The sequence below is a fragment of the Gopherus flavomarginatus genome, chromosome 9 (assembly GCF_025201925.1).
Source record: "Gopherus flavomarginatus isolate rGopFla2 chromosome 9, rGopFla2.mat.asm, whole genome shotgun sequence".
Lineage (NCBI taxonomy): Eukaryota > Metazoa > Chordata > Testudines > Testudinidae > Gopherus > Gopherus flavomarginatus.
This window is the reverse complement of record NC_066625.1, coordinates 85,035,793-85,061,475: the sequence shown is the minus strand read 5'-3', so window position 1 is coordinate 85,061,475 and position 25,683 is coordinate 85,035,793. Positions and strand designations below refer to the sequence as shown.

Genomic DNA, 25,683 nt, shown 5'->3' with positions numbered 1-25,683 from the left:
ATGTTGAGGGGCGGCAAGTCCAGGTCTTCAGCAGCAATTCGGTGACAGGCCCCTCACTCCCTCTCGGAGCGAGGGACCAGCTGCCAAAGACTGAAGCGGCGGCAGTAGAGCTGCAGATCGCGATCCTGGCTTTATTTTTTTTTTCTTTTTAGGGCTGCAAAAACCCTGGAGCTGACCCTGTCATTAAGTTATAATTGCACTTGCCGTTCATTAGCGTCTCGTCCTTTAATGTCTGTGCCTGTTGGCCATGAATGGCAAAGAACTGGGGCTTTGAGCTGCCTCCCCTGTTCCGTTCGCTTGCATTTCCACCTACCTTGTCTTTCTGCAATATTTTCTTAACCGCCTTTGGCTATTCTAGAGCACTGGGTCTCAAACTTTTTTCCCCCTCCCCGCGGACCACTTGAAAATTGCTGAGGGTCTTGGCAAACCACTTAATGATCTTTCCAAATGTTGTCTGTACTGTTAACTAACTATTGTAAAATGCTTTGGATAAAAGCGCTATATACCAAAAAATGAATAATTAACCTTTTTTTGTTCTACAAATAAAAGCACACAACTCATAGTTTAATAGCAATAGTCTTACATTTCTAGTGTGATGGATGTGCCCTCTTCCCCCTGCCGTGGCAGCCCCCAAGCTGGGGCTGGGAAGCGGGGGGGGGTTGTGTCTCCCTCTCTCCCCCCCCACTACAGCAGCCCCCGAGCTGGAGCTGGAAAGGAGGGGGAGAGGGGTCTCTCCACAGCAGCCATAGCTCTGGAGCTGAGGAAAGTCACCTCTTTCTCTGGCCGCTGCAGCCCTGCACATCCCAAATGTCTTCCACCCCCTCTTCTCACCCCACTGTCCCCTCCCACCTACACCTCCCCACCCCAGGACATCACCTCACCTTACATGTGCGTCTTCTCCAGGGTCCAGGCACCTGATTAGTAGAGCCACACTTGCATGGCTCCACTAATAGGGAGATGGCCCTTCATTTGCTTGCGTGCGGCTGCCCAGGCATGTTCTTTAGCGGGAACTGTCCACAGACTATCTGAATGGTGCTTGCGGACCACTGGTGGGCCACGTACCACAGGTTGAGAACCTCTGTCCTAGAGCTTTGCTCTTTCTTTATTAATGAATGCCACAAAGTGGTCACATGAAAGGTAACTAAAATTGTGTATTAAAGAACAGGGGATTTCTGACCCATTTTTCTCCTCATGGGAGGCCCAAGCCTAATAATAGCTAATAACCATGCAGGCCTTCCTTAGTCAAGACTCTAAGGATCAGGGCCCTAACGAGCTAATAAAAAACTTCTGCTTGTGCCGTGATGGGATTCAGTGCAGCCTTTGCCTAGCAAAATAATGTCCATGCTACACTCCTTAAAAGATGGTCTAGTCTTATGCTTTAAAGCAGGGATTGGCAACCTGTGGCATGCAGCCAGTCAGGGAAAGGCCCTGGCAGGCTGGGCCAGTTTGTTTACCTGCTGCGTCTGCAGGTTTGGCTGATTGCGGCTCCCCCTGGCCGCAGTTCACCGTCCCAGGTCAATGGGGGCTGCGGGAAGCGGCACAGGCCGAGGGATGTGGTGGCCACCCTTCCCACAGCCCCCAGTGGCCTGGGATGGCGAACTGCAGCCAATAGGAGCTGTGATCGGCGGAATCTGCAGACGCGGCAGGTAAACAAACTGGCCCGGCCCACCAAGGGCTTTCCCTGAAGGGCCGCATGCCAAAGGTTGCCGATCCCTGCTTTAAACAGAGGAATACTTCTAGAAGCAGATGGCTTTTTTTTTAATGATAAAAGATGTCTGATTAAATGTTAAGCACTTAAAAAGCCAGCTCTGCTTTGTGCACGCCAAACTTAGGGAACAGATTTCAGCTACAGGAACAATTTGTGTCCCTTTGGCTGCATCTAGCTAAGTGCTCAGTCCTTCTGTGAGATGCACTGGACGTGGAACTAAGCGAGCCATTTGCTAAGGCCTTTGCAAGGCTGAAACAGGGGAGCTGTTACACATTTCTTTACCATTGAAATAACTACTGATACAAGCCAGGCTATTAATGTGTCCGTCAGGTAAGTTGAGGAGAGGTTAAGACACTTATCAAACAGCTGTGTTCAAATGGTAGCCCGTGTCTATTTTGATTTGATTAAACATGAATGTGGTGTATTCAGGACTATGCAGGGATATAATTCTTCCATGAATAGCCAATAGTGTCAATAAACTTGGGGAGGGGAGAAACAGGCAGGATTTTCCATGGCAGTGTATGCAAACACAGACATGCCTACACATTTTTAGTAGCATCAACGCCGCCATCATGACCCTGTATTCCTTGAAGACGTGGTCATACCTGAAGGATAGTTAGGCCTCGAGCCCTACAGATGTGTCTTAAATTTTCCTTGATTCACATGTTTTCTTGTAGTGACTGACTGGCCTTTTAAAACAGCAACATGCTGTAGCCTATTCCTGTGCTGAGTGGTCTGACAGGACATTCATTCATCTGGAAAATGTTTCCTGTGTATTTCCTTATTTAGGCTTTCTTGGTAATTGACAGAATTAAAAATACTCTGGGTTTTAGTGTCTGTGATGGATTAATCTAATTTGAGTGCAGCTTTTTGGCTTGAGGCATCTGCAACCCTTCTATACATTCCTGCCACAGGGAGAGGGGCTTGAGAAAATGTGCACCTACTGGCCTCGACTTCATACAACTTACAAAACAAGGCCGAGCCGTGGGCTTGCTCCAGTTAGTTAACAGAAAGAGTAATTCACTTTCTGTTTAAAAAAATATGTTGTAACAGACATCAAACTACACTGTCCAAGTGCACTGCCTCTGGGGCAGTACTTACACATTTTCTGAATTCCCTCGCCTGAGACTGGAATGCCTAACTGGGGAGATCCCCACCCCAAAGGCTCTAACCCTCTAGCTGCTGTTTGACCAGTGACTGATTTTGACAGTGCAATCTTTGGGCCAGATCCTGATGCTGTCATTCATCTTGAATGACACCTGAGTCCATGACACTATTAACCAGACCTTGGCCCTGTTGTTTCCCCTGCACTCCTGCGCCACAGTATCCTTTTGTCTTAAACACATTATGCTTTTCAACATACATTGAGTGGGTGCATGACATGGTCGCCTCTGTGCCCTTCATCCAGTCCAGTGGAGAAAGAGGCCTCACGGTGCGGATTATTAATTCTGCTCTGATTGTGGCTGGGTTGTATTGAGGGGAGGGATGGGAGTTGGAGAGTATGGGGGAGTCTTAAGAAAATTGTTTTTTAATCCTCTAGCTCGTGTTTTTTCCTTTGGAACGTTACTACATCACCCTGTAGCTTGCTAACTGAAGAGAGGCCTGTGCTAATAACCAGTCAGGTCTTGTCCTGCTCCAAGGAAGACCAGGGAAGAAAATGTAAGCATCCCCAGCTACACAGCCGCCAGAACTGGTTTTCATGTCCGAGCCAATGGAACTCAAGTCTCATAGCCGGTAAGGCCAGAAGGGACCATTGTGATCATCTAATCCAACCTCCTGCACATGGCAGGCCACAGAATCTCACCCACCCCCTCCGCTAATCGGCCCAGACCCGCAAAGTGCTGTGTTCTAAACCAAGCAGGTTCTACAATTGGTAGGAGATGTTCTCCCTGCCCAAAATGACAGGCTGCTTTACCCAGACCGTGGAGGGTCAACAGTATGGAATAGGTCAAAGGCTCCAGTCTGTACCTGCTGGCTTCAGAACCTTCCCCCAGTGCCCGGAATGGTCTCGGCTGGGTGGTGACCTCTTCACTTCTTTCATGTCCCTGCTAAGCACCACACGCTCTGAGCTGGCCACAAGAAGTGAGTCAATAACAGTAACACTAGAGCAGTAGCCAGTATAACCCTCTCCCTTGTCTGACTTTTGGAGATGGTAAGAGTTTTTGGGAGAGGGGGAGGCAAGGGCAGTGCACACAGGTGGTACATAATAACTACTAATACTACTACGCCGCACTGCTGAAAGCATAGGCTCTTTCATGCTACTGGGGCCTGAGCCAGTGCCCACTGAAGTCAATGGAAAAATTCCAATTGATTTCAGATGGTGTTGGATCAAGCCAAACACAGGCCGGGAAACAGTAGCATGTGCAGCCTGAATACATGCCCAAGAGTTACTGCCTGAGAAAGAAGCCACCATGGTGTAACATTCCCACTGCTGAAGGAATGGGAGGTGTGCATGGACAGATGCTTACGTTCCAGCCATCGCGGCTCTCTCCTATCCTCCAACATGTGTCCAAATTGCTGGTGTTTCCTGCTTGCTTTGATCATCTGAGTTGTTATTTTCTCTCACAGAAATGTACAAGGCAATGCTGCTTTGGTACACACCAGCTTTTGGCAAGTTTGAGCCCATTTTTGGCCTCTTTATGGTTTAAGGACTGCTAATAAAATAATAATAAATGAGCACTTACAAAGCTCTTTACAACCACTCAGGCTCTCACCTATGGAATGCGTCTCCCTTGAATACCAGCCTGGGACTCAGGAGACTTGGGTTCTAGTCCTGGCTCTGCTGCTGACCTGCTGGCTGACCTTTGGCAAGTCACTTAAGCCTGTTCGGGTCTCAGGTGCCTCATCTGTAAAATGGGGATAATGCTACTGCCCTCCTTTGTAAGTGTACAGATGGGAAGGGCTACATAACAACTAGGTGTTATTATTGCCATCTAATGGAGGAGGCCCGGGGCACGGTACAAATGGGCTTAATGTTAGTGTACAGCTCACTGTGGAAGCCCTGGCTGTGTTTCTCAGGCCCCACCCCCGGGAGGCACTGCCATGATTTCTGGGTCTACGCAGCCTGTCTAGCTGAGCACACTCTGGTGCTAGTGTTTGGACTGGGACTGGATGGCGCAGAGACAGTTCCAGCCTGATGAGATCGCTTGCTACAAATGTAGCTATTTCAGGGGCTACGCCTCAGCTGAGGTCGCGCCATTGACTGCAGTGAGTTACTCTGCTTTACACCAGCTGGGGAGTTGGCACCTTAGCTTTTCACTCTCTGTTTGTTGTGCTCTCCTTTACTCCAGGTGTATCAAGTAACCCCTGCTCATCAGCGTGAGATGGACGGAAGGGGCTCCAGGCAGGACCATCCAAGCTGCACAACTCAGTGGAGCGAAGTCCCACTCTACAGTTGGAACAGCTTTAAGCTGGAGTCCAGCTTCTCCCCAAAGTGCTTGTGCCATACAGTAGCACAGCGGATGTGATCACGTCTTTCACATTGATGGGGCTGCTTTTGGGCCTTCCCAAATGTAGTTTTTTTTAAAACCCAGAGTCCCTTGCACCATTCCTAACTGGTAGCCAGGCAGATTGTATCTGTAACCCTGGTGTGGTCTAAAATATCTCAGTTATGTGATACTCTTGTTAGCAGTGCTGGAGAGGCCAAGCGGGCGGGACCCCTGTCCTCTCCCCACCATTCAGATATCTAGTGGGAGAGAGAGAAAGCCTGCATTTTAATCAGATGCAACAACTCTTGAACTGATCATTGAGCTGTGCAACCATCCAGTGGCTGATGCAGTCACCAGCTGCCAATAAACGGTGACACTGATGCACTGTAATTCTTGGAGGAGTCTGTTTATTTTGAGATACATTCTGCTTCTGATGGTTATTTTAACAGCCTGCAGTAAAGGTGTAAATCTGACATTTAACCTGCTAATTCTACATCAAGCAGCCTTACATATATATTCAAACTTAGTATAAGTTTCTCAGTACAAAAACAGTTCAATACACAGTACACATTCACGCATCAGGAGTTGATTCACTTTTTACACTCTTCTATACATGCTATGATAATGTGATTGTGTGTACACTGGGTACAATGCTTTCTGGGGTCCAGTGTGACCTTAGTGGTGTGAAAAATAAACTATATAAGCAACTCTAAAAAATAACAGACACTTGTATATACCAGTAAACTGAACTTACTTCCAAATGTATTTACAGAGAAAAGTAACAGAGGGACAAGGACCATTTCCAAGTTCTGCTGATTAAATTACTCCCTTCAACTGGTAAAGCATCTGAAATGCCGACATGTTTTGCTTTGCATTGGACTCTATGTACAATTTACTTTGCAACAGTGCAATTGAATAGCTCAGTAATGTACTGAGATTGTGCAGATCATCATCTTTGGGTCTTTCACAGTAACTCTTATCTTTTACAGATCGGAAATACATTGGCCACTGATGGATTATTGCCAATTGGGGCAGCAGGTGATAGGACTATTGTGTAAAAGCTCAGTCTCTGAGGGAGAGAGATGTGAATCTATGTAGTTAATAAAGCTCTTCTGTATGAGGACCTAAGCAGCAGCTGCCCAGATGTGCAGGGATTGTGAGGGAATTTACAGTGGAAGAAAGGAGGCTGAAAACAGAGAAGTGAATGGAAATGGGTAGAGGGTTAGGGAGGGTGGTACACATTAGAGCAGTACTGTTGAGAGATCACCCGCTTTCTGGACTTAATACATTTCTATCCCTTGCTGAAAAGAAAGGAGGAAACAAACAGAAAGGTATCTAGTTCAGTCTTCTGTGTCTCTGGCAGATGCACTGCAGGGGAGATAGCTACTGCAAGAGCCCTGCAGAGTTCCTTAGCAGCAAATGTGAAAAAAACCCAGAACCCAAACCCTTCTCTAAAGATACAAAAGTGCCCAGGCTAGAATGCTGATGGGCGTCAGTTTCTGTTCCCTGTAGTCCATCCTTCCTGGATGCTGGATTTTAAATTCGACAAGCACTACCTTCTTTTTCGCATGCAGGTTTCAAGCCTTCCCAGCTCTTCATAAGACTGGTAGAAAATGTCAAACTCTCGGGCACCCCAGCTCCTCCAGACAGCAAGGCACCATTCCTTGTTTTTGTTCTCAAAGCAGCACACAACAGTGTCCCTTGCTACGATAGCAGCTTCGACCAGCGCCCTGGGAAAGCAAGAGCAGGGTTGGAGAATGGAGTGTGAACTGGAGTGCCGCTCTCCCAGAAAACCGACAGCCCCGCAGAAGTGACACGCGCTGGCTGCTTAGGCTTTGTCTTACAGTCAATGAATCTGCTTTTCTAAGAGAGCTGGAGATATTTACCACAGGAAAACATAAAGCAATGTAACTACTAGTTCCATTATAGCAACCCCCACTTCTCCCCCAAAACCCCAAATCAACCCCAACACGGTGACATAGTTCTACAAGGCTCTTTTGATTACAACAGTACCGTGCATTAATATAAGGCCAGATTCGACAGACCTTCATCCTGTTGATTTCAATGGGGCTGCTCACAAAGTGTGGGACTATTCAATGTGAGGAAAGGTGGCAGAATTTGCCCCATCGTGCATGTAGTAAAATCCAAATAATGGATCCATGCTGGCCTATAAAGGAGTGCTGGGGTAAACGAAGGGGCCTGCCCCTTGGCGAAATGCCCCAGCAGAGGGGCAGGGGAAACAGGAATGGCAGGAGCAGCTAGAGAGTTTGGTATTTCGCAGCTGTGGGGAAGCTGTCCTAAGTCACAGCAGCCCCCAAGGAAGTCACCTTTATCTCTCCCCCTCCCCTACACTCCTCACAGGCACAGTACAGTATCTGGCTCCATCTTAGTGATACTGCAGCCTTGCAGACGCCTCCACACGCAGGGGAAGTAAGTTGTTGCCACTGGGAATGCAATATTGTTGGCTTTTTCATCATTTTCATCCTGCTGGTAGAGGATGAGTCGATGGATTTTGTGCCTGAATCAGCAAGGCTGCAATATTGTAAAATGGGACACGTCTAGCAATGGTCATTTCATCTGATCTTCGACTCCCCATCCTTTTCCTTCCTGTTTTTTTTAAATAAGGTAAATCTCTGAAAGGAGTCCACCTAGGTAAATGGACCTATGCAGGTAATAAAAGGGACAAAGCACTATACCTGACATGACAAGACACAAACTAACAATGGAAGGGAATGAAAGGAAGGTTTTGATTTCATGTTATCTGTGCTGTTTGTTAATAAACGGCCATTCATAACACACAGCACAGCTTAACTTCTATTTGTTCTGTCTTGCCATGAATAGCACAATCCCATATTGGTGTTTAAATGGTCAGCAAAAACCAACCCAACACTGTCCCATGGTTATTTATTTACTGGGAAGCTCAGCTGCTACATGAAGCATTTTAAATTAATGTCCATAACTGTTTTCCACAGAGTGCCAGGAGCTACAGCTGGTACAAAGGTGCTTATTTAGAGCCAGAACTTCAACCTGCACTGAGTGAATGAAGCCACAGACAAGCACTGCGCTCCGTAGTAAATACACTTCTTGTTCTTCACGCAGGGACCGAGTCTGCCGAGTCCTGCCAGGTGCCGGGTCCCTGCAAAGCCCAGGGAAGTCAGCACCTGGCAGGATTGGGCCAACCGTTATCGTAACGTCACCATTTGCAAAATGAGAGGTGCTATCGTCACACTGACTCAGCCTGGGAAACAAGGCAGCTAGTTAGAGCTCTGGAGGTGCAACTTGCTGTGATGTTTCTGGGGCAGATCATGACCATTGCCTGAAGACGCACATTTGGATTGATCTGGCACGCAGGAGAAGATCTACCCCAACTTCTCCTTCTTGTGCCAGTATAAGGAGCAGGAGGGGCCAGTCACAGCATGCTCTGCTCTACCAATCCAGGGCCATCTCAGCCACGGGGCTGCTCTAACTTGCACTGAGGGCCTGTCTGTGAAACTGGAGCCTAATCACAGGGACTCCTCCAGCTGGGAGCTTGCTCTATGGCAGGGATCGGCAACCTTTGGCCCATGGCCTGCCAGCATAAGCCCCCTGGTGGGCCGGGCCAGTTTGTTTACCTGCCGCATCCGCAGGTTTGGCCCATACTGCTTCCCGCAGCCCCCATTGGCCTGGAGCGGCGAACCATGGCCAGCGGGAGCCATGATCGGCCGGACCTGTGGACATGGCAGCTAAACAAACCGGCCTGGCCCGCCAGGGGGCTTACACTGGCAGGCCGCGAGCCAAAGGTTGTCGATCCCTATGCCATTCTATGGCACAGAAGCCACACTAGAATGCCTTGAAGGGAGAGAGGCCAACTGGAGGATTGCAGGCCTTGCACTCTGACACTGATGGTGCATTTCCCCTGATGGAACCCTTTGTGAACATGCAATACAGGCGCTAATTCAATCTCACCCATAGGGAGCCAGTTCTCCGGCCTTCAATACGGCTATGACTCTGCCGCGCTGTGTGCCACCTTCTTTCTCCAGCCCGATAACTATGATGTCGCCACCTCGCCTACAGACAAAAGGGAGACAATCATGCTCAACAACATTGGCCATGGACAGTCAGGGAAAGCACATGTACGGTAGCTTTTCCGATTACGTATGCTGACGGCTGCAAGCGGGGGGGGGAGGGGGGGTAGGGCTGAAATCCAGAGAGGATCACAGACCTTGTTAAAGACAATGGGTGTACCAAACACTCTCTTTCAGGCTCAAAAGGAGGAGCAATCAAGTTCCTTATGTTGTAAAAACAATTGCAGACAATTGCCCACTCAAAGCAATAGGCCAGTTAAGGCCCTGGTAGGTCAGCACTAAGCCACGTGGGCTGAGGGGTTTCTTTGGCTGCAAATGCAGGGATATTGGTAGCAGGGTGTGCGGAGGTTAGGATACATCTACACTGCAATGTAGCCCAGGGGGTTTGAACTCTGGCTCAAGTCTAACCCCCTTCTCTTTACACAGATATCATGCTAAGCCAGGGCTCAGACCCAGGGTTGAAGGACACCATGGGGTGGAGGGTCCAATCCTGAATCAAACCGGGACCCAGGATTCAAGCCCTATTGCTTTCCAGTGTGGACACAGTCCCACTGGACTCATGCTCTGGCAATCCGCTAAGTATCCCACAATCCTAGTGGCTAACCTTCTTTGTCCTCTGGACAGTCAAGTTTGGTGAACAGTCAAGTTTTCCCACACTGCACCAGGAACAAAGGGCTAGAGCTGCCACATGCTGGAAGGGAACTAGGACAGAGGTTCTCAAACTGGGACCACCACTTGTTTAGGGAAAGCCCCTGGCAGCAGGGCTGGTGCAAGGATGTTTCACGTCCTAGGCGAAACTTCCACCTTGCACCCTCCCCCCGCCCCCCGCCCCCGCAGTAGCTCCCCCCTTCTCCCTGAGGCGACCCCTTGCGGCAGCTCCCCAGCCCTCACCCTCCGCCCTGAGCCCTGCCCCTCCCCAGCTCACCCCTGCTCTGTGCACGAGCACCCCGAGCATGAGCACCCCGAGCACGCCGTGGCTGCTTCACTTCTCCCGCCTCCCAGGCTTGTGGCGCCAATCAGCTTAGGTGCTGCAAGCCTGGGAGTGGGAGAAGTGACGCAGCCACGGCGTGCTCGGGGAGGAGGCAGGGCAGGGGTGAGCTGGGGTGGGGAGTTCCCCTCACATACTTGCTGCAGGTGGCCCTCCCCATGCCCCCTGCCCCAGCTCCCTCCACCTAAATGCCAGCGGCAACCAGGGTGGCCGAAGATCAGGCCGCCATGGTCGCTGCCAAAGAAAATGGTGCCCCCCAAATCTCAGCACCATAGGCGACTGCCTAAGTCATCTAAATGGTTGCACCAGCCCTGCCTGGCGGGCCGGGCCGGTTTGTTTACCCGCCCCATCTGCAGGTCTGGCCGATCGTGGCTCCCACTGGCCGCAGTTCGCTGCTGCAGGCCAATGGGAGCTGCTGGAAGCGGCAGCCAGTACATCCCTTGGCCTGGGCCGCTTCCAGCAGCTCCCAGCGGTCTGGAGCAGTGAACCGCAGCCAGTGGGAGCCGCGATTGGCCGGACCTGCAGATGCAGCAGGTAAACAAACCAGCTAGTCGGACTCAAACTCCAATGGCTAGGTCCGCTGACTCCAATTCCACTCACCCTAGGCTTTTATTGCAGCATAGACATACCCTTAGAGCAGGGGTGAAAGTAAGGTAAATTACTTTAAGGGGCGGGGCCTCAGGCAGAAGGGGCGGGGCGGGGCTGGTGGTGATTTAAAGGGCCCAGGGCTCTGGCCACTGCTGCGGTAGCAGCGTCCAGGAGCCCTGGGCTCTTTTAAATTGCCATTCCCCGGATCAACTGCCCCTTTTGCTGCTCCTGTCGGTGGCCCTGGGGGGGCGGCAAGAGGGGCAGTGACGTTAAAGTGCTGCCATGGCAGTGATTTAAGGGAGCGCTTTACCGTGGGCTGTGTACAGATTGGTTACCGGTGGCCACTTCTTACTGGTACGCCATACTGGCCAGTACCGGCCCACTTTCACCTCTGCATTAGAGGCAGAAAGCCAGCAAAAGCAGTGGTGAACATGACCCTGAGAGGAGACAGAGGGACAGCTTCTTCGGCAGAGGATTCACAGGAGTGGCAGGCTTTGGGATTTCTGTTTCTACTCTGTCCATGGAACAAGATTTTGAGTACATTTTTTTTTAAAATAAACAAGATGGCAGCAAGAATACACCTGATTTGTATCAGGATTTCTTGTCCTAATGGAAACAATCCTGCAAGACCTCAAATTTGCCAAATGGGCAACACTAGATACCATCCAAAAGTTGTAGAAACGTTGGTTTCTAACTTGAAATTCTGGGACAGTTATGTAGTTTTTTTGCTGTATCTTATTGCTAGACACCAGCCTGGGTAAGTTTGATGTGAAATTACAATTAGAAACAAAACCCAAGTCCTTGAAAGCTTCCCTAAAGGCAAACTCATGCTCCACTTGTGACTTGGATCTTGTTTGCTGAGTATGTGTTTACCTAGGGATCCAGATGAGGTCTTTTACTGGAAGAATCTTTACAGCTTGAAGATGAGATGTGTTCTCATTTGTTGGTGTAGCATCATTTTCAGATCTGTCTGGGGAAGGGATCAGTTCATGAAATTTGTCAGACTCCTCGCAATCCATGGAGAAAAGCACGCTGGATGAGCTTGCAGGAGAGCTTGGCAAACTGGAGAAGGACCTAGTTATTCTGTTAGAAGGGGAGGATGAGTAAGAAGACATAGAGCAATAGTCTGTGAGGGAGTCCTGATGGTTTAATATTTGTGTGCCCAGCTCCGGGCTGTAGATAATGCTCATATCAGCCAGAGAATTACTCTCAAGCACTGTCCGGTGTACAGCTGTTGTAGCAGGGATCCCTGCGGAAGGCTGCTGGATTGTAAACATGTCTCTTAAAGGGCTGCAGTCACCACAGAAGTACCGCGCGCAGAGCTGATAGGTTGCAGTATGGTACATCACCAGGTAGTTCGTTTTATCATCCAGGCACCAAATCACTTCCTCCCCATGGTACTCTGAGTTACATGCCATAGATGTGATCACAGATGGAGGGTTGTAGGGCTCCAGCCTCCTGTTTATATCTATGGTCACGCAGTCTATGATGAGAATGCCAGGGCCATTGCTGTACCAGACCTCAGCACCGCTGTTTGTTATTTCCATGGCTTTCACAGGGTAGGGGTTCTGCCGGGGGTCATTGTCCAGGATGTTGAACTTGGACCTATTCGCAGTGTGTGAGCACAAGTAGGAGCAGCTGTCCTCTGGGATGCCACGTGCCACTGTAAAAACTGCCACAAGTCCATCTGACAGTCCTGCCAGCACCAGGTAGGAGTTCTGTGGGAGAGAGAAAGATTTGTTTCTCCATGTAGATGTGTACTGTTTTGCAATAAGAGAGCTCTCCATCCAATATTCTGGGTGCCCCAATGATATCAGAATAGACCAATCTGTTACCCCAAAAGCAAATTAAATTACCCCACAACGAAACCTAAAAAACTCTAATGAACCCATACACACAATCCCCCCACTCCCTCTCCCAAGCCCTACCCATCCCCCATCATCTTACAGGTATGGGAGAAAAGATGGGCCATGCAGCCCACCCCGAAGGCACAAACTCAGGCTGTGATATACTCTGAGACAGCCACTGCATGCCTGGAAACCCAACTGTTCAAGTGCAGATTAGTTCAAACTAGGAATAAAGCAGAGTGGTGCTTCTGCCAGGGCAGCCACTCTGACAAATGAGAAAATGAAATTATTGATCCTCAACCTAATGCCATGCAAACTGCACCACTGGCAGTGGCTAACCTGACAGTATGACTCATCCAGATGAAGAATCCATATGAAGGCTGCAGGTCTGGGGCCCCAGATCATGCTGTAGACACGTGGAGAACATGCTGACAGGCTGACAAGCACGATGGAGAATTTGGAGGTGCTTATGATTAATCAACACACGCTGGCTGCGGCAACTTTCAGCACAGTGAGCACATCGGACGCTGCACGAATTTCATCATAGCCAACCCATAATATTCTGCACCACAGTCATTCTCAACACACAGCTAGAGGGTCTCCTTTGTGTGGCAGCCAAAGTCAGGTGTTAAATTACACACAGCACAGATTGTTATTCTGCAACATTGCTCCCCGGCCGCAGCAGAATGCTCAAAGCATAACAAAACAGCCAGCAAGAGAGAACGTTACAGCCTGTCAGAAGTTCTGCCTGGCCCGGTCAACCCAATGACAGTGAAAACCTGGGAGACAGCAGTCAGAGGACAGGGAAATGGGTATCTTGAGAATCTGACTCACTGTGTGACCATGGGCACATGCCAGAACCCTCCCTATGTCTCGGCTCCCCTAGCTGTGAAACAGACAGAATAACGCTCACCTCACAGGAGAAGAGGAGTTGGGTTTTTCCAGTGTATCAGACTGTAAGAATGTGTCTAGCCCAGGTGCTTGGTGCCTCTTAACACTTTATTCTACTATGAAAACCAAACCCAGCAGCCAGACCCTGACAAGAACCTTACCCTTCCTGGGTACCAATCCTCAAACCAGGACCCACTCCTGGTACAAACATGTATTTTGCAGCACGCCCAAAAGCTCAGCAAATTCAAGCTATTTCAGACCGAGGCAGGGGGGATGAGTTCCAAGGCCCCTCTGCGAGTATAACTAAGGCTATGTCTACACTACCAGCCGGATCGGCGGGTAGCGATCGATCTATCGGGGATCGATTTATTGCGTGTAGTGTCCAGTGACAGTGATGGGACACTGCAGTGGGATATCTGTGGGGAACTGAAGTTCACTGATTGTTATCTGCAAGGCCAAGTTTAGACTGGCAGAGTCCTGAAGAGTATGCTGCAAGGCTGGTGCATCAGGGCCCTGACACATTTCAGCAGTAGCACAGCTCTCGCTCTTCACAGAGGAATAACAGAGTAGCTCACAGACCTGGGTGTCCTAAACATTATGTCACAGAAGGTAATTTTACATTAAAGAGTTTTGATGGGGAATTGTCAGTCAGTTCTACTAGTCACATTTTAGCAGGCTTTAGCTGGACAGTGAAAGCTACTCTCTGACTTTTCATTTCTTCCGCCCCCATCCCCAGCTCTGAGTCACTGTTAGATCTTTTAAACTCCTCCACAACTAAGTGCCTTGGGAGAAGACAGTCTGGCTAGCAAGTGATGTGTTTCTTTTGGTTCAGCATCATAAAAGTCTATCTGATCTCCTTGGTTAGTGTCAGCTACAACAGAACAGAACAAGGGAGCTTTCAGACTTGTAGCTTCACTGAAGTCAACACAACTGCGTCAACTATACTTGCTGGGGGATCGGGCCCAATATGTTAACAATCACTGTGGAGGCAAATTCAGCAGCCATTTTATGCTCAGCCACAGCATGACTCAAGTTTTGGACATTAGAACGTTTTATTAAGGCACTGAGGTTGCCCCCAACACTTTGGCAAGTAAGGCATGAGAATTCCTGTCCCAAAAAGGGGCTTGAACCCACACTTGTCACTGCACGGCCCGAGGTAAAAGTGCTAGCCACTTAACATGCAAGTGCTATGAAAGCCACATGCTCACAAGGGCTATACACTTCTCTGATGCTATCAAGGCACCAGTGTGTTGGGAAGTGATGGACGTAAGGTAGATGTCTCCAAACCAAGATATTAAAACAAGTGACCAAACCCAAGCAGCACAGCAGCCTCCATTAACATTAAGTAACTTTCTTGGAATTCACTTTCGACATAGAAGAGCCAACAAAAACACAGAAACAAAACTGCATTGGAAGCCTCTGGCCTGCCAAAAGTCCAGCTGTGCCAGTGAGAATGGCCTCGAAATGAGGGCGTGTGCCATACTGTACAGCACAGAGGATGAGCCTGCGCCAAGACATTCTGTCCTCATAACTACAGTACAGCGTAAGGCTTAAGCCTACTGGAAGTCATCAGATATCAGGTAAACGAAGTCCTCAAACAACACAGACTTTGTCACTCCCCCATTCCATTTCCCTGGCTGATCCTTCTGGCACAGAAGACTTTGGCAGGCTACAGCCTTTAAATGCAGCTTTTGTTTTTATGTGTTCTAGGCTCCTTATGAAGGCCAGGTCCCGACACACATTCCAACCTCTCTCTTGCTTTTCTTTATGAAAATATTGGAAACAGATTGAAAAGGAAGTTGCTTTTGGGGGGTCTGGAGGATTTTATTGTTATCTGGTCATTAGAATTCATCATAAAAATTAACCACCAAAATTACATTTTCAGTTCCTCAGGTTTTTGTTTTGTTTTTTTTGGAGGTGAAGGGTTTATTTTCAGGGCTTCAGTCTGAGTCTTTCAAATGTCTCTGGTGTTTCCTTTGGACGAGAAAAGAAACATGGGAAACTATTCTTTTGGATCTGTCTTCCCAAATGTAGCCAGTCAAAAGTATTTCCCTTATGAGCAAGATCCCAGGGCAGTGATCTGACTGTGTGTTACTTCAGGTTTCATCAGCTAGCTGGCTCTTGTGCTTGGAAAAGGCCAATGTTCCCATCTGCCTTAGTGCAAGATTCTTTCCTCTTTAGAGGCTTATTCCATACAGCAAGCTTGACAGCTTAATACGACAGGCCTTATGTGATTCGTTCAGCAAAACTGTTAACTCTTGTAAACAAGTTTAGCTTCTTGCAGACCTTGCCTGCATTTCCTCCTGGTGACTGGCCTGGCCATACACAGATAAGGCCACACACAGAAAGGAGGAAAAAATGTCCTATAAGGAATTCTGCTGAAAGGACATTGATTGGGGGGGAGGGGGAGGAGTGGGGAGGGAGAATTGTTTAGATTCAATATTATTGCAGGGCCTGGAATTATTTATTACATTCATTAGACATATCACAATCTGGAAAGATAATCCAGGAGACCTAGGACCCACTAGAAATTCCATAGGGTTGTAATCAGTGTGACAGCAGAAAGTCTCAAAATGAAAGGCACATTCTACTTCTCTGGACAAAATATAAGGTAGCAGAAGAGAGATAAGGCAGGTGTCAGGCAGCAAACATCGGGGAGGAAAAGTTCTGCAGCTTTGGAAGCCAGAAAAAGTCAACAGGAGCAGCCTCCCAGGAGGTGAAATTCATTCCTGTGTCAGCACCAGGTCTGTGCACCCTGTAAATCCCACTTACCCGAAGGGATGTAAGCAGTGCACACTAAGGGCTTGTCTACATCAGAAAGTTGCAGCGCTGGTGAGGGAGTTACAGCGCTGCAACTTAGGAGGTGTACACATCTGCAGGGCACCACCAGCGCTGCAACTCCCTGTTTGCAGCGCTGGCCGTACTCCCGTTTTGTCTCGGGTGTAGAGGATCCAGCGCTGGTGATCCAGCGCTGGTAATCAAGTATAGACACTTACCAGCGCTTTTCTTGACCTCCGTGGAATAAGCAGGTATCCCAGCATACCTGAGGAAGCCTCTGGTAATCAAGCTGGTCTCCTTCCCCGGCTTGCTCTCGCGTTCCCCGAACCCCGAGCAAGCAGGTCTCCTTCCCTGCGGTTTGCAGGGTGGTTCCGGGAACGCGAGAGCAAACCGGGAAAGGAGACCAGCTTCGCCGCGGTTTGCTCTCGCGTTCCGCGAACCACCCTGCAAACCGCAGGGAAGGAGACCTGCTTGCTCGGCGGTTCGGGGAACGCGAGAGCAAACCGGGGAAGGAGACCAGCTTCGCCGCGGTTTGCTCTCGCGTTCCCCGAACAAGCAGGTCTCCTTCCCTGCGGTTTGCAGGGTGGTTCGCGGAACGCGAGAGCAAACCGCGGCGAAGCTGGTCTCCTTCCCCGGTTTGCTCTCGCGTTCCCCGAACCGCCGAGCAAGCAGGTCTCCTTCCCTGCGGTTTGCAGGGTGGTTCGCGGAACGCGAGAGCAAACCGCGGCGAAGCTGGTCTCCTTTCCCGGTTTGCTCTCGCGTTCCCCGAACCCGAGCAAGCAGGTCTCCTTCCCTGCGGTTTGCAGGGTGGTTCGCGGAACGCGAGAGCAAACCGCGGCGAAGCTGGTCTCCTTTCCCGGTTTGCTCTCGCGTTCCCCGAAACCCCTTGAAGCCGCCCAACAGCGCTGCAGTGTGGCCACATCTAACACCACTTGCAGCGCTGGTTGCTGTAAGTGTGGCCACTCTGCAGCGCTGGCCCTATACAGCTGTACTAATACAGCTGTAACAACCAGCGCTGCAAAATTTTAGATGTAGACATGGCCTAACCCTGTGCTCACCCTCTGCTCAGGGACACATCTCACTAACTATACAGCAGTCTGAGCCACTGAATCAGAAATGCACAGTAACACAGAATGGGCACATGGTATAAAATCACTCCCTAACCTCATTAGCACTGTGAAAACTGTTCTGTGCAGTTACTAGACGCAGCATGGTGGCATGTAAATAAGCTTTCAGATAATTAGAGATATTGAAAATAAATGGATAATAATGTGACTTTTTCACTCTAAATTGTTACAGGTAAAACCGAGAATAATCTAACCAATCAGAAAATATTTTTATATTTATCCTAAAACGTGACTGCAATAGCCAATAATGCCACATTGCCACATTTATCTTAAGAGCCTGCTTATGATAGGACTTTAAATGTCTCCAAAAATAAGACTACTAGCTATACACCCGGTAATGCCTCCCTTTGTTAATACCAGGGGGAGATAATATCCCTAGTCTGCCTTTTTGTTGTATGCAAATTCCTAACCCAAGAGAAAAAGGGCTGTTGCTAAAGCATAGGTGACACTTATGCATGTATACACTGCATGCATGTAGATTGTCCAACAAATATGCTCTTAAAAGAAATACTCAAGTCCTGCATTAGGAATTAACCAGTATCTATCTTAATCACTCAGTTACTTCCCCTCTACCCATCTCTCTCATTCACTTACACTACAGTTTTCTAATGATGAGGTGGCAATGCAGCTGGAAAGCTTCAATGTAAAGAAAGCAGGTGTTTTTTGACTATTTCCCTAGCAGGTTCTGAAGTGCCATTTGTAGACCCTCCTGCCTCAGGTTCTCTCCATGCCACTTTCAGGCCTCTGCTCTCCTTGGCTTGGACACAGCGACCTGCAAACTACTCTTTTTGCTCTGCCAGCAAGTTCTAGTTTAGAGGAGTTCACAGCAATGTCCTTTAGTTATGCAGAGGATAGTGAAAAACAACACTATCTTGGGCTCCTGGTTCCATAAGCAGAGCCTCTAGTTCAATGGATACCCTCTTCCAATTGTGAGAAACATTCCTCTTTACCTTTTTTATAACAGGCACCGCTAAGAAGCAGCTCACAGTAGCTGGAGTGTCTAATCCCTTTTGTGGAGTATTTAAAGGACACATGCCTTGTAAGCCATACACGTAAATCTTCTGGTCCTGCAAATGAACAAGAGCAGATGAAATTATGTTTAATTCAGTAACAATTTAATTTAGCTGCTTTTCATATTAACACATACACTGTCTCAAATTTGTTCCCTATAAAACGATCCAATTTGTATTTCTGGAGGTCAAAAATCTCCACTTTGGGATTTAATTTAGTTCTTTTTTGGCCAACTTTTATCTTAAAAGTCCTCTCCCTGATGATTGCTTTGGCTTCTGTGATCCATACTGGTTGGAGGGGCTTGGATTCCCCTTAACCCAGTATATGATACCAAACATTGTCCGGTAGTACAAAGATCATATTTTTTTTTACCAAATCTGCGATACAGTGAAAATATGATTGACTTCACACATAGTTCACATCTACTAGCGTTGTTAGGGAATTTTCTGCCAGGAAAATCAAAATTACATATGTTGTCCTGGTTAGTTTGCTGAACCGAACCAAAATATTTCATTTGGAGTCAGTTCAACGTCAAACTGCATCTCCCATTGCCTTATGGGAGATGTAGTTCAGATGCATCATGCCCCCCCTACTATATAGACTGAGCCTCTTGGCTGCACTACAGCTCCCATGATGCACTGCATTTTCCCCTCTGACCAAGTTGAAGGGTTTATCATGGGAGATGTAGTCCAGCCAGGGAGCCCACCCCATACAAAAGAATGAGGGCATGAAAAAACAGAACTACAGCTCTGAAGAAGTGGTGTGGCACCCTAAAGAGATGCAGTTTAATGTTGAAGTGACTTAAAACTAAACCTTTAATTTCAGTTCAAGTTGAAACAAAATATCTCATTTGTCAAAATGTCAAAATATTTAAATTTTAATCAAAAAGGTCAAAATGAAATGTTTCAACTTTTCTAAATTTAAATTTTTCTGATCTTTTCTTTCTGTGAAAAATACCTATATTTTAACTTTTTTTGACCTGATTCATGGCAAATAAAATGTCAAAATATCAGAATTACTTACAGGGATGTAAATTCCAGTTTTCACTCAGCTCCAGTGTCCATGCACATGCAATTAGAGCTGATTGAATGATCTATTACAAATAATTCATCCAATTCATTTAGCCCGTTTTCCATTTGGGAAGCTCTGACTTTTAGGAATTCATTTGTAATGGTTCAATGGCTTTTGCAAGAACATTCTTGTTTTGTGTCAGAGCCTGGTTACATTCAATATAGTTCTGTCTGAGGAATAGACAGGGACCTAGAGAGAGAAATCCACTGCGCTATCTTGGGCTTATCTTCTTAGGCAGGGATTTTAAAGGGCATAGGAGAGCTATGCCCCCATTTCTCACTGACTTGCAACTCCCTTCAGCCTCTTTTAAAATCCCTAATCTCAATGTGTTTTCGTCCACCCCTTCCCCTTATCACTTACAGCAGTGTTTCCCAAACTTGAGACACCGCAGGCTAAGGGAAGTACTGGCCGCCGCTTCCAGCAGCCCCCATTGGGCTGGAGCAGCGACTTGCGGCCAGTGGGAGCCGCGATCGGCCAGACCTGCGGACACTGCAGGTAAACAAACTGGGCTGGCCTGCCAGAGGCTTTCCCTACATAAGCGGCGTCTCAAGTTTGGGAAACACTGACTTACAGATAGGGTTCTTTATCAGACAGAATCTCTCAGTGCTGATGTGCTATAACCAGGGACAGTTTTATGTTGGACAGCTGTCGTTTTAATGTTCATTCAGAACAGCAGAACCATGGTCTTGGGACCAGCAGGCTCTAGACACTAGCTAAATAACAGGTGGAAACAATATACCAGTGAGAAAGCAGATGTAAAGTTTGACTGCCCATTTGAGACATCCATTGTCATGTTGATTCTCTGAGCTTTACACTACTAATTTATTAAGCTAATAGCATGTTTCTTTATAACACACATGAATAAAGATTTCTCAATGAAGCGCACGCAACCGACAAGAAGAGAGCTCACATTTCGGATAACATTTACCTCTGTGGCAGTCCATAGTGCACTCTGAACTTTTAACTGGCAGCATAACTTCATTCCTGGGCAGCTCATTCTCTCCACTTCTATGAGTCCTTTCTCTGTATTTACCACTGTGTAGTTTCTGAAAGGAGCAAATGTAATTTGTTATAGCAACGGTGCCAACAGTAAACCAGCATTAGCAAGTATTTGCAATTAATGTGTTTACACTGTACAATCTGGAGATCACCTAATGTTTTTGGCCAGGTCATGCATATCGTCAGCTCCTTAGCTACCCATCATCCTGCAGATGTATAAAATACTCTTAATCTTTTTTGGGGGAGAGGAAAGTATATCATAAAGGGAGAAAAATTCAGACACTTAAAAGCTTTTTCTGCTATTAACTGTTTGCTAAGTGTACTCCAACTTTGTCTTGTTACTCTGATTATTTTACTGGCCAAATAAAAGATGTGACACATCAAGAAAGGATGAAGGCCCTTGAGATGGTAACATAACTTTAAAAAAATTGATTAATGAATATTTTTGTGAATAAAAGCACTGTTTGTTTCACTATGATTCACTCTGATTTTATATGGGTATTTGAACAAACCCTGAGTATTCAAAAATGGGTATATGAATCCCAGAAGTTGCAACTATTTTAGCACAAGTAGTTATAAGTTCTGAAATGTGTACGAGATGTGCATAACTTGTTACTCTCCTGTCTAAAATGATTTTGTTATCCAACCAGGGAGCAGAAATAATAATATATGGCTTAAGTAATCAACCAAATGCAATGAATGACAAATAGTGAAAGCAAGGAAGAATCAAAAAGGATAAAAACAAATCCTCTACCTGGTGTCTTCCTTCCCATCCCAGAATACCACAGTGTATTCTTGCCCTTGGGAAGAAAAGAAGGAAGACTGCTTCCCACAACAGAGCAGGTACATGAAAGTAGAAAACGTAGGATCTTTCATCTGTCCTACAACAGAAATGGCCAATGGACGCTGAGAAAAAAAAATTACATACACTGATTCTTTTGCAGGTCAAGAATAAACAATACATTCATAATAATTACTATTTATTACATCTACAGTTCCATAGGCTGGGGAGCTCAAAAGAACCTAAGGTAGTTAGGTGCCCAAATCTGCAGTCAAATCCCTTACACTTCTTTCAAAATCCTGTCCTACAGGTGCTCCCTGAGTTTTGCATTTCAGTGTAAAACCAGCATAAATTACAAGAATCAAGGCCAATCTCTCTCTTTCCACCCCTCTCTCATTAGGATTTTATCTATGAACCCCTTGCGCTTTGAAAATTTAGAGAAGAGAGCCATACTCATCAGAGAATATAGGTGTTTGTAAATCAAAGCTCTGCGTGGCCCTTACGTGAAGAACTGTGGCTCCAAAAACGATTAAAGAAAGATGTAGTACAGTGTAATCTCCTTTTGTATTTGAAACTCTTTCCTGTCCCCACTGCGCCTTTTTTTCAAAGCTCCTGAATTCCTTATAGATATATTCACAGCATGACATGTCAGTGTTTTTTAGTAACTAAAGGTGGACTCTTGCCCCACTGAAGTCAATGAGAGTTTTGCCATTGACTTCAAGGGGCCATGATTTCACCTTCAGGGTAAGCATACAGTTGCTCCATTCATGGAACCCAAACTGAAGTCAATGGAAGTCTAGGACCCAATCACTAGCAGGTGTCAGTGGAGCAGTGCCCATTGATACCAGCTGAAGATCTAGCCCTTAGCATTGTAGAGGGGGGCTGCCCCAATAACAAGCAGTAGATAAATGGTCAAAAAGCATCAATTGTCCCCCCCCACATGTGTACCTTTTCTGGCTTAGTGTCCCAACATTCCATCATGAGTGTCTGCATTCTGTGGAACTGCACTTCGCCCGGCTGCCCCAGAATGGGCCGGATCCCTTTAGACAGCTTCTTTGCAATCTGAAGCTGATGTTGTCCGAGCACAGGCCGCTGTCCAGATAATAGTTCATATAGGACCATTCCATAGGAGAACATGTCCACCTAAGGCAAATATCACACAGTTAAGCAATTAGCTGCCTCCATAGATGGGGTATGGCTATTTCTTTGGAAGGGAGTTTTATTGTATTGCTAGAATTTGGGATAACATTGACAGCAGTGATGGAAACCAAACAATACATAAATAAGTATTAAGAGGTAATAAAATAAGATCGGCAGCACATTCAGCATATGCATGGAAGGTGAAATGCACTCTTGTGCAGTGAGCCAGGCTTATGCATCTCTTATGTGTTTCGCCTAGCCCTTAGGCTGGCTCCTATGCATGGGGTTAATTTCTTCTAGAAAGAATGAATGGACCTAAACAAACAATCCAAATCACCTTTTTCCCAGCAAGGAATCTTCCATGGCACATACAGACATTTCCAATCTAGCTGCAATCAGTATTATGAATAAGGAGTCCAGTTTTCATGTGCCGTGCTCATATCTTGAGGACAGTTAACACAACGACACACTTCGTTTCTTCATCAGTGATTCCATTTAATCGGGCCTCTTTGCAAAAGTGGCTGCCTCAAGTTAAGATTCCTAAATCCATAGTTAGGCACCTAAATAATGGTCTGATTTTTCAGAGGTGCTGAGTACCTGCAGCTCCCACTAAAGAGAATTTGTTGTTGGGCACCTCTGAAAATCAAGCTTTTTACCTAGGTGCCTAAATATGTATTCAGGAGCACACTTTAGGCACCCACTTTTGAAAACCTTGGCTTTAGTCAGCACGTGATAAAACTCCATGAAGGGCCTTGATGAGCATCTTTTCATTGGATTATAGATGAGAATTGTGCCACTTCAATGGAAATTTTGTAGTTACCTTTTCATCGTAAACTATTCGAGGCCTAATCTCTGGGGCTTGGTATCCAGGAGTGCCTTCCACTCCAAGAGCTCCTTCATGGAATGACTGCCGAGAAATTCCATAGTCCGACAGTTTGATGTTGACATGCTCTTTAATATCCAGGGACCACACTAAAATATTATCTGACTTTAGGTCACAGAATATGATGTTCTTCTTATGCAGGTAGGCAAGGCCCATTGCAATCTGATATGCTATTTTCTGGGTTAGCATATGCCCCAGTGGCACAAAGGAAGCCCCTGTTATAAAGGAAAAACGCTGTGTTCAGTAGAGCAAACTTTCATAAGGATGACAGTTCTTGTCATTTTAATCTGACCTAGTGTAAACAATCTACCTGTTAAAATGTCACTCTGAATGGGATGATCTGAAGGGGCAACATTCACATTACTTTAGACAGAACTTTGTCAGGTTTTTTTAACCCCTTAATTTCAGTGGTTCATAATGCTCCCATAAAAATTAATGTTGGGCTGAAACTAGACAAAGTGCTGATATGCAGACAGGACTAAGTTATTAAAGGGGCCCCATCCCAGTTCCGGATTTTACACTATTAATTTAACAGCGGCAAAATTACAGGTACATAGGATAGCATTTAGATCTCTAAATATCTGATTTGCAGGGGGGAAATTGCACATGCAGAATTAAAATGAGATTTGTATACCCAATTCCCATTAATTTTAAGGGGAACTGGGCATACAAATTTCTTACATAGTTTTGAAAAGCTCAGCCTTATTGGCAGTTTTCATGAGACGCCACCGAAGTCCCAACTTGAGAGAAATTCCATCACTGCCCACCGAACTTGGAAAAAACATTATTTCCTTCTACCGCTCAAAAAATAGCTGCAGTGTTCCAGGCCATTTGCTCACATGGGGATTTCATTATTTTCAGGGAGCAGGTTTGGGGCATTACCTTTGGACTTTCCAGATAGCACAGTCGTGAGGCTGCCCAAGGGGGCCAACTCTAAGGCAAAGCAGAGAGGATGGATGCTAATCCCAATCAAGGAAACGATGCAGGGGTGTTGCAAGGAGTGGAGCATACTGGCTTCCTGACGGAACTCTGAGAAATTCTTCATGGCGTCCATAGCTCGCAAGTGCTTCAGCATGGTATCTAGCAAAACACACAGGCCTCTTTTCACTTCAGCACATGGCATTGCAATAGGTGAACCAAGCAATGCGGCGTTAGCGGTTTCCTTTGAAAGCTAAAATTGTTTATAGGATTCTAAGAGCTGCGAAAACTATTGTAGGAAACAATGTCCTTGCTTATTCTGATTCTGGTGCTTTGAGCCATCCTCTCCTTAGCATGAGCTGCTAATAGGCATTATTGCTACTATCAGTGGGAGTTACACAAGTGCATTAGGAAGCAACTGGGGGTGGGATTTTTTGACTTAGGAGTGTAAGACCCACTGAAAGTCGGTGGCACTTGTGTTCTTCCACAACGTAAGTGCTTTTGAAAACCCTTCCCTATACTCTTTAGAGCAGGGAGTCAGAAATACATAAGCAGTATGTTACTATGATATAAAACTTCAAGGGCAAGGCCCCTTCTGACCGCCACCCCCGCACAGGAGTCGTGCACAAGACAGTCCTTGTGCTAAGGGAGAGAGGAGGCCATTCATGGCTAGCCTTGCTGCTAGCGCTTACCTTTCCAAAGGGCGCGTGCCACTGGTGCAGTAGCTGTGCTTCTCCACAGCTCATGGAGGCACTGTATGCGTCCCCCTTAGAACCAGAAGTGAGCACAGTGAGGTGCTCTCTTCCAGTCTTCAAGGCTGTGGAATACCTCCCCAGGGCAATGAGGAAAGCCCCATGACTTGTGAACTAAAACTAAACTGCCCAAAATACTGGTAGACTCACCATACTAGCCCCTATGGGATTGACCGAATGATCTAACTGACTTTTCCTGTGTTTAACTTCTAGGACTCACTATCAGTCCCAGTGAAGGGAGCACCTCAGAGAAGACCTGGCTTTCAGAAGGTAAGATGACTGAGTTAGTAGTAGTAGTAATATTTGTATTATGGTGGAGGTCCCAATTAAGCCGAGTGCTAGGTGCTGTACAGACATGAGAGACAGTCCCTGCCCCAAAAAGCTGACAGTCTAAGTAGAAAAGACACAGGAAGTATCATCATTGCCATTTTACAGGTGGAGAACTGAGGTACCGCTTGATTAAGTGACTTGGCCAAGGTCACAGCTGGAAACTGAACCCAGATCTCCGGAATCCCAGTCAAGTGCCTTGTCCATGCAACCACCTCTCTACAGCCAGATGATTCAGGTTATGAGAGTCATGAGGAGGATGGAAGCAGGGAGATTTTGTCTTCTCCTCCAAACTGAGGCTCTGCCTTGTCAGAGCTCCCAGTCCCCTGCTGACCAGCACGTGAGGTTTCACATCAAATCGGAGAATCCATCTCGAACCCCC

At 46.9% G+C, this 25,683-nt stretch overlaps 1 protein-coding gene across 4 annotated transcripts in view; it reads right to left on the bottom strand.

The window, feature by feature from the left end:
• Positions 1 to 5,523: 5,523 nt before the first annotated feature.
• LRRK1 (leucine rich repeat kinase 1) overlaps positions 5,524 to 25,683 on the bottom strand; it is a 114,842-nt gene continuing 94,682 nt past the window's right edge. For all 4 annotated transcript variants that reach the window (XM_050967457.1, XM_050967458.1, XM_050967456.1 and 1 more), the window contains 9 exons: positions 24,187 to 24,384; positions 23,242 to 23,519; positions 22,230 to 22,424; positions 21,255 to 21,406; positions 20,430 to 20,547; positions 18,370 to 18,486; positions 11,650 to 12,494; positions 9,082 to 9,183; positions 5,524 to 6,866 (listed from right to left, as the gene is read on the bottom strand). In XM_050967457.1, the coding sequence (XP_050823414.1) occupies positions 6,689 to 6,866; positions 9,082 to 9,183; positions 11,650 to 12,494; positions 18,370 to 18,486; positions 20,430 to 20,547; positions 21,255 to 21,406; positions 22,230 to 22,424; positions 23,242 to 23,519; positions 24,187 to 24,384 (2,183 nt within the window). In that variant the 3' untranslated portion in view covers positions 5,524 to 6,688. The remainder of the gene's footprint in view (positions 6,867 to 9,081; positions 9,184 to 11,649; positions 12,495 to 18,369; positions 18,487 to 20,429; positions 20,548 to 21,254; positions 21,407 to 22,229; positions 22,425 to 23,241; positions 23,520 to 24,186; positions 24,385 to 25,683) is intronic.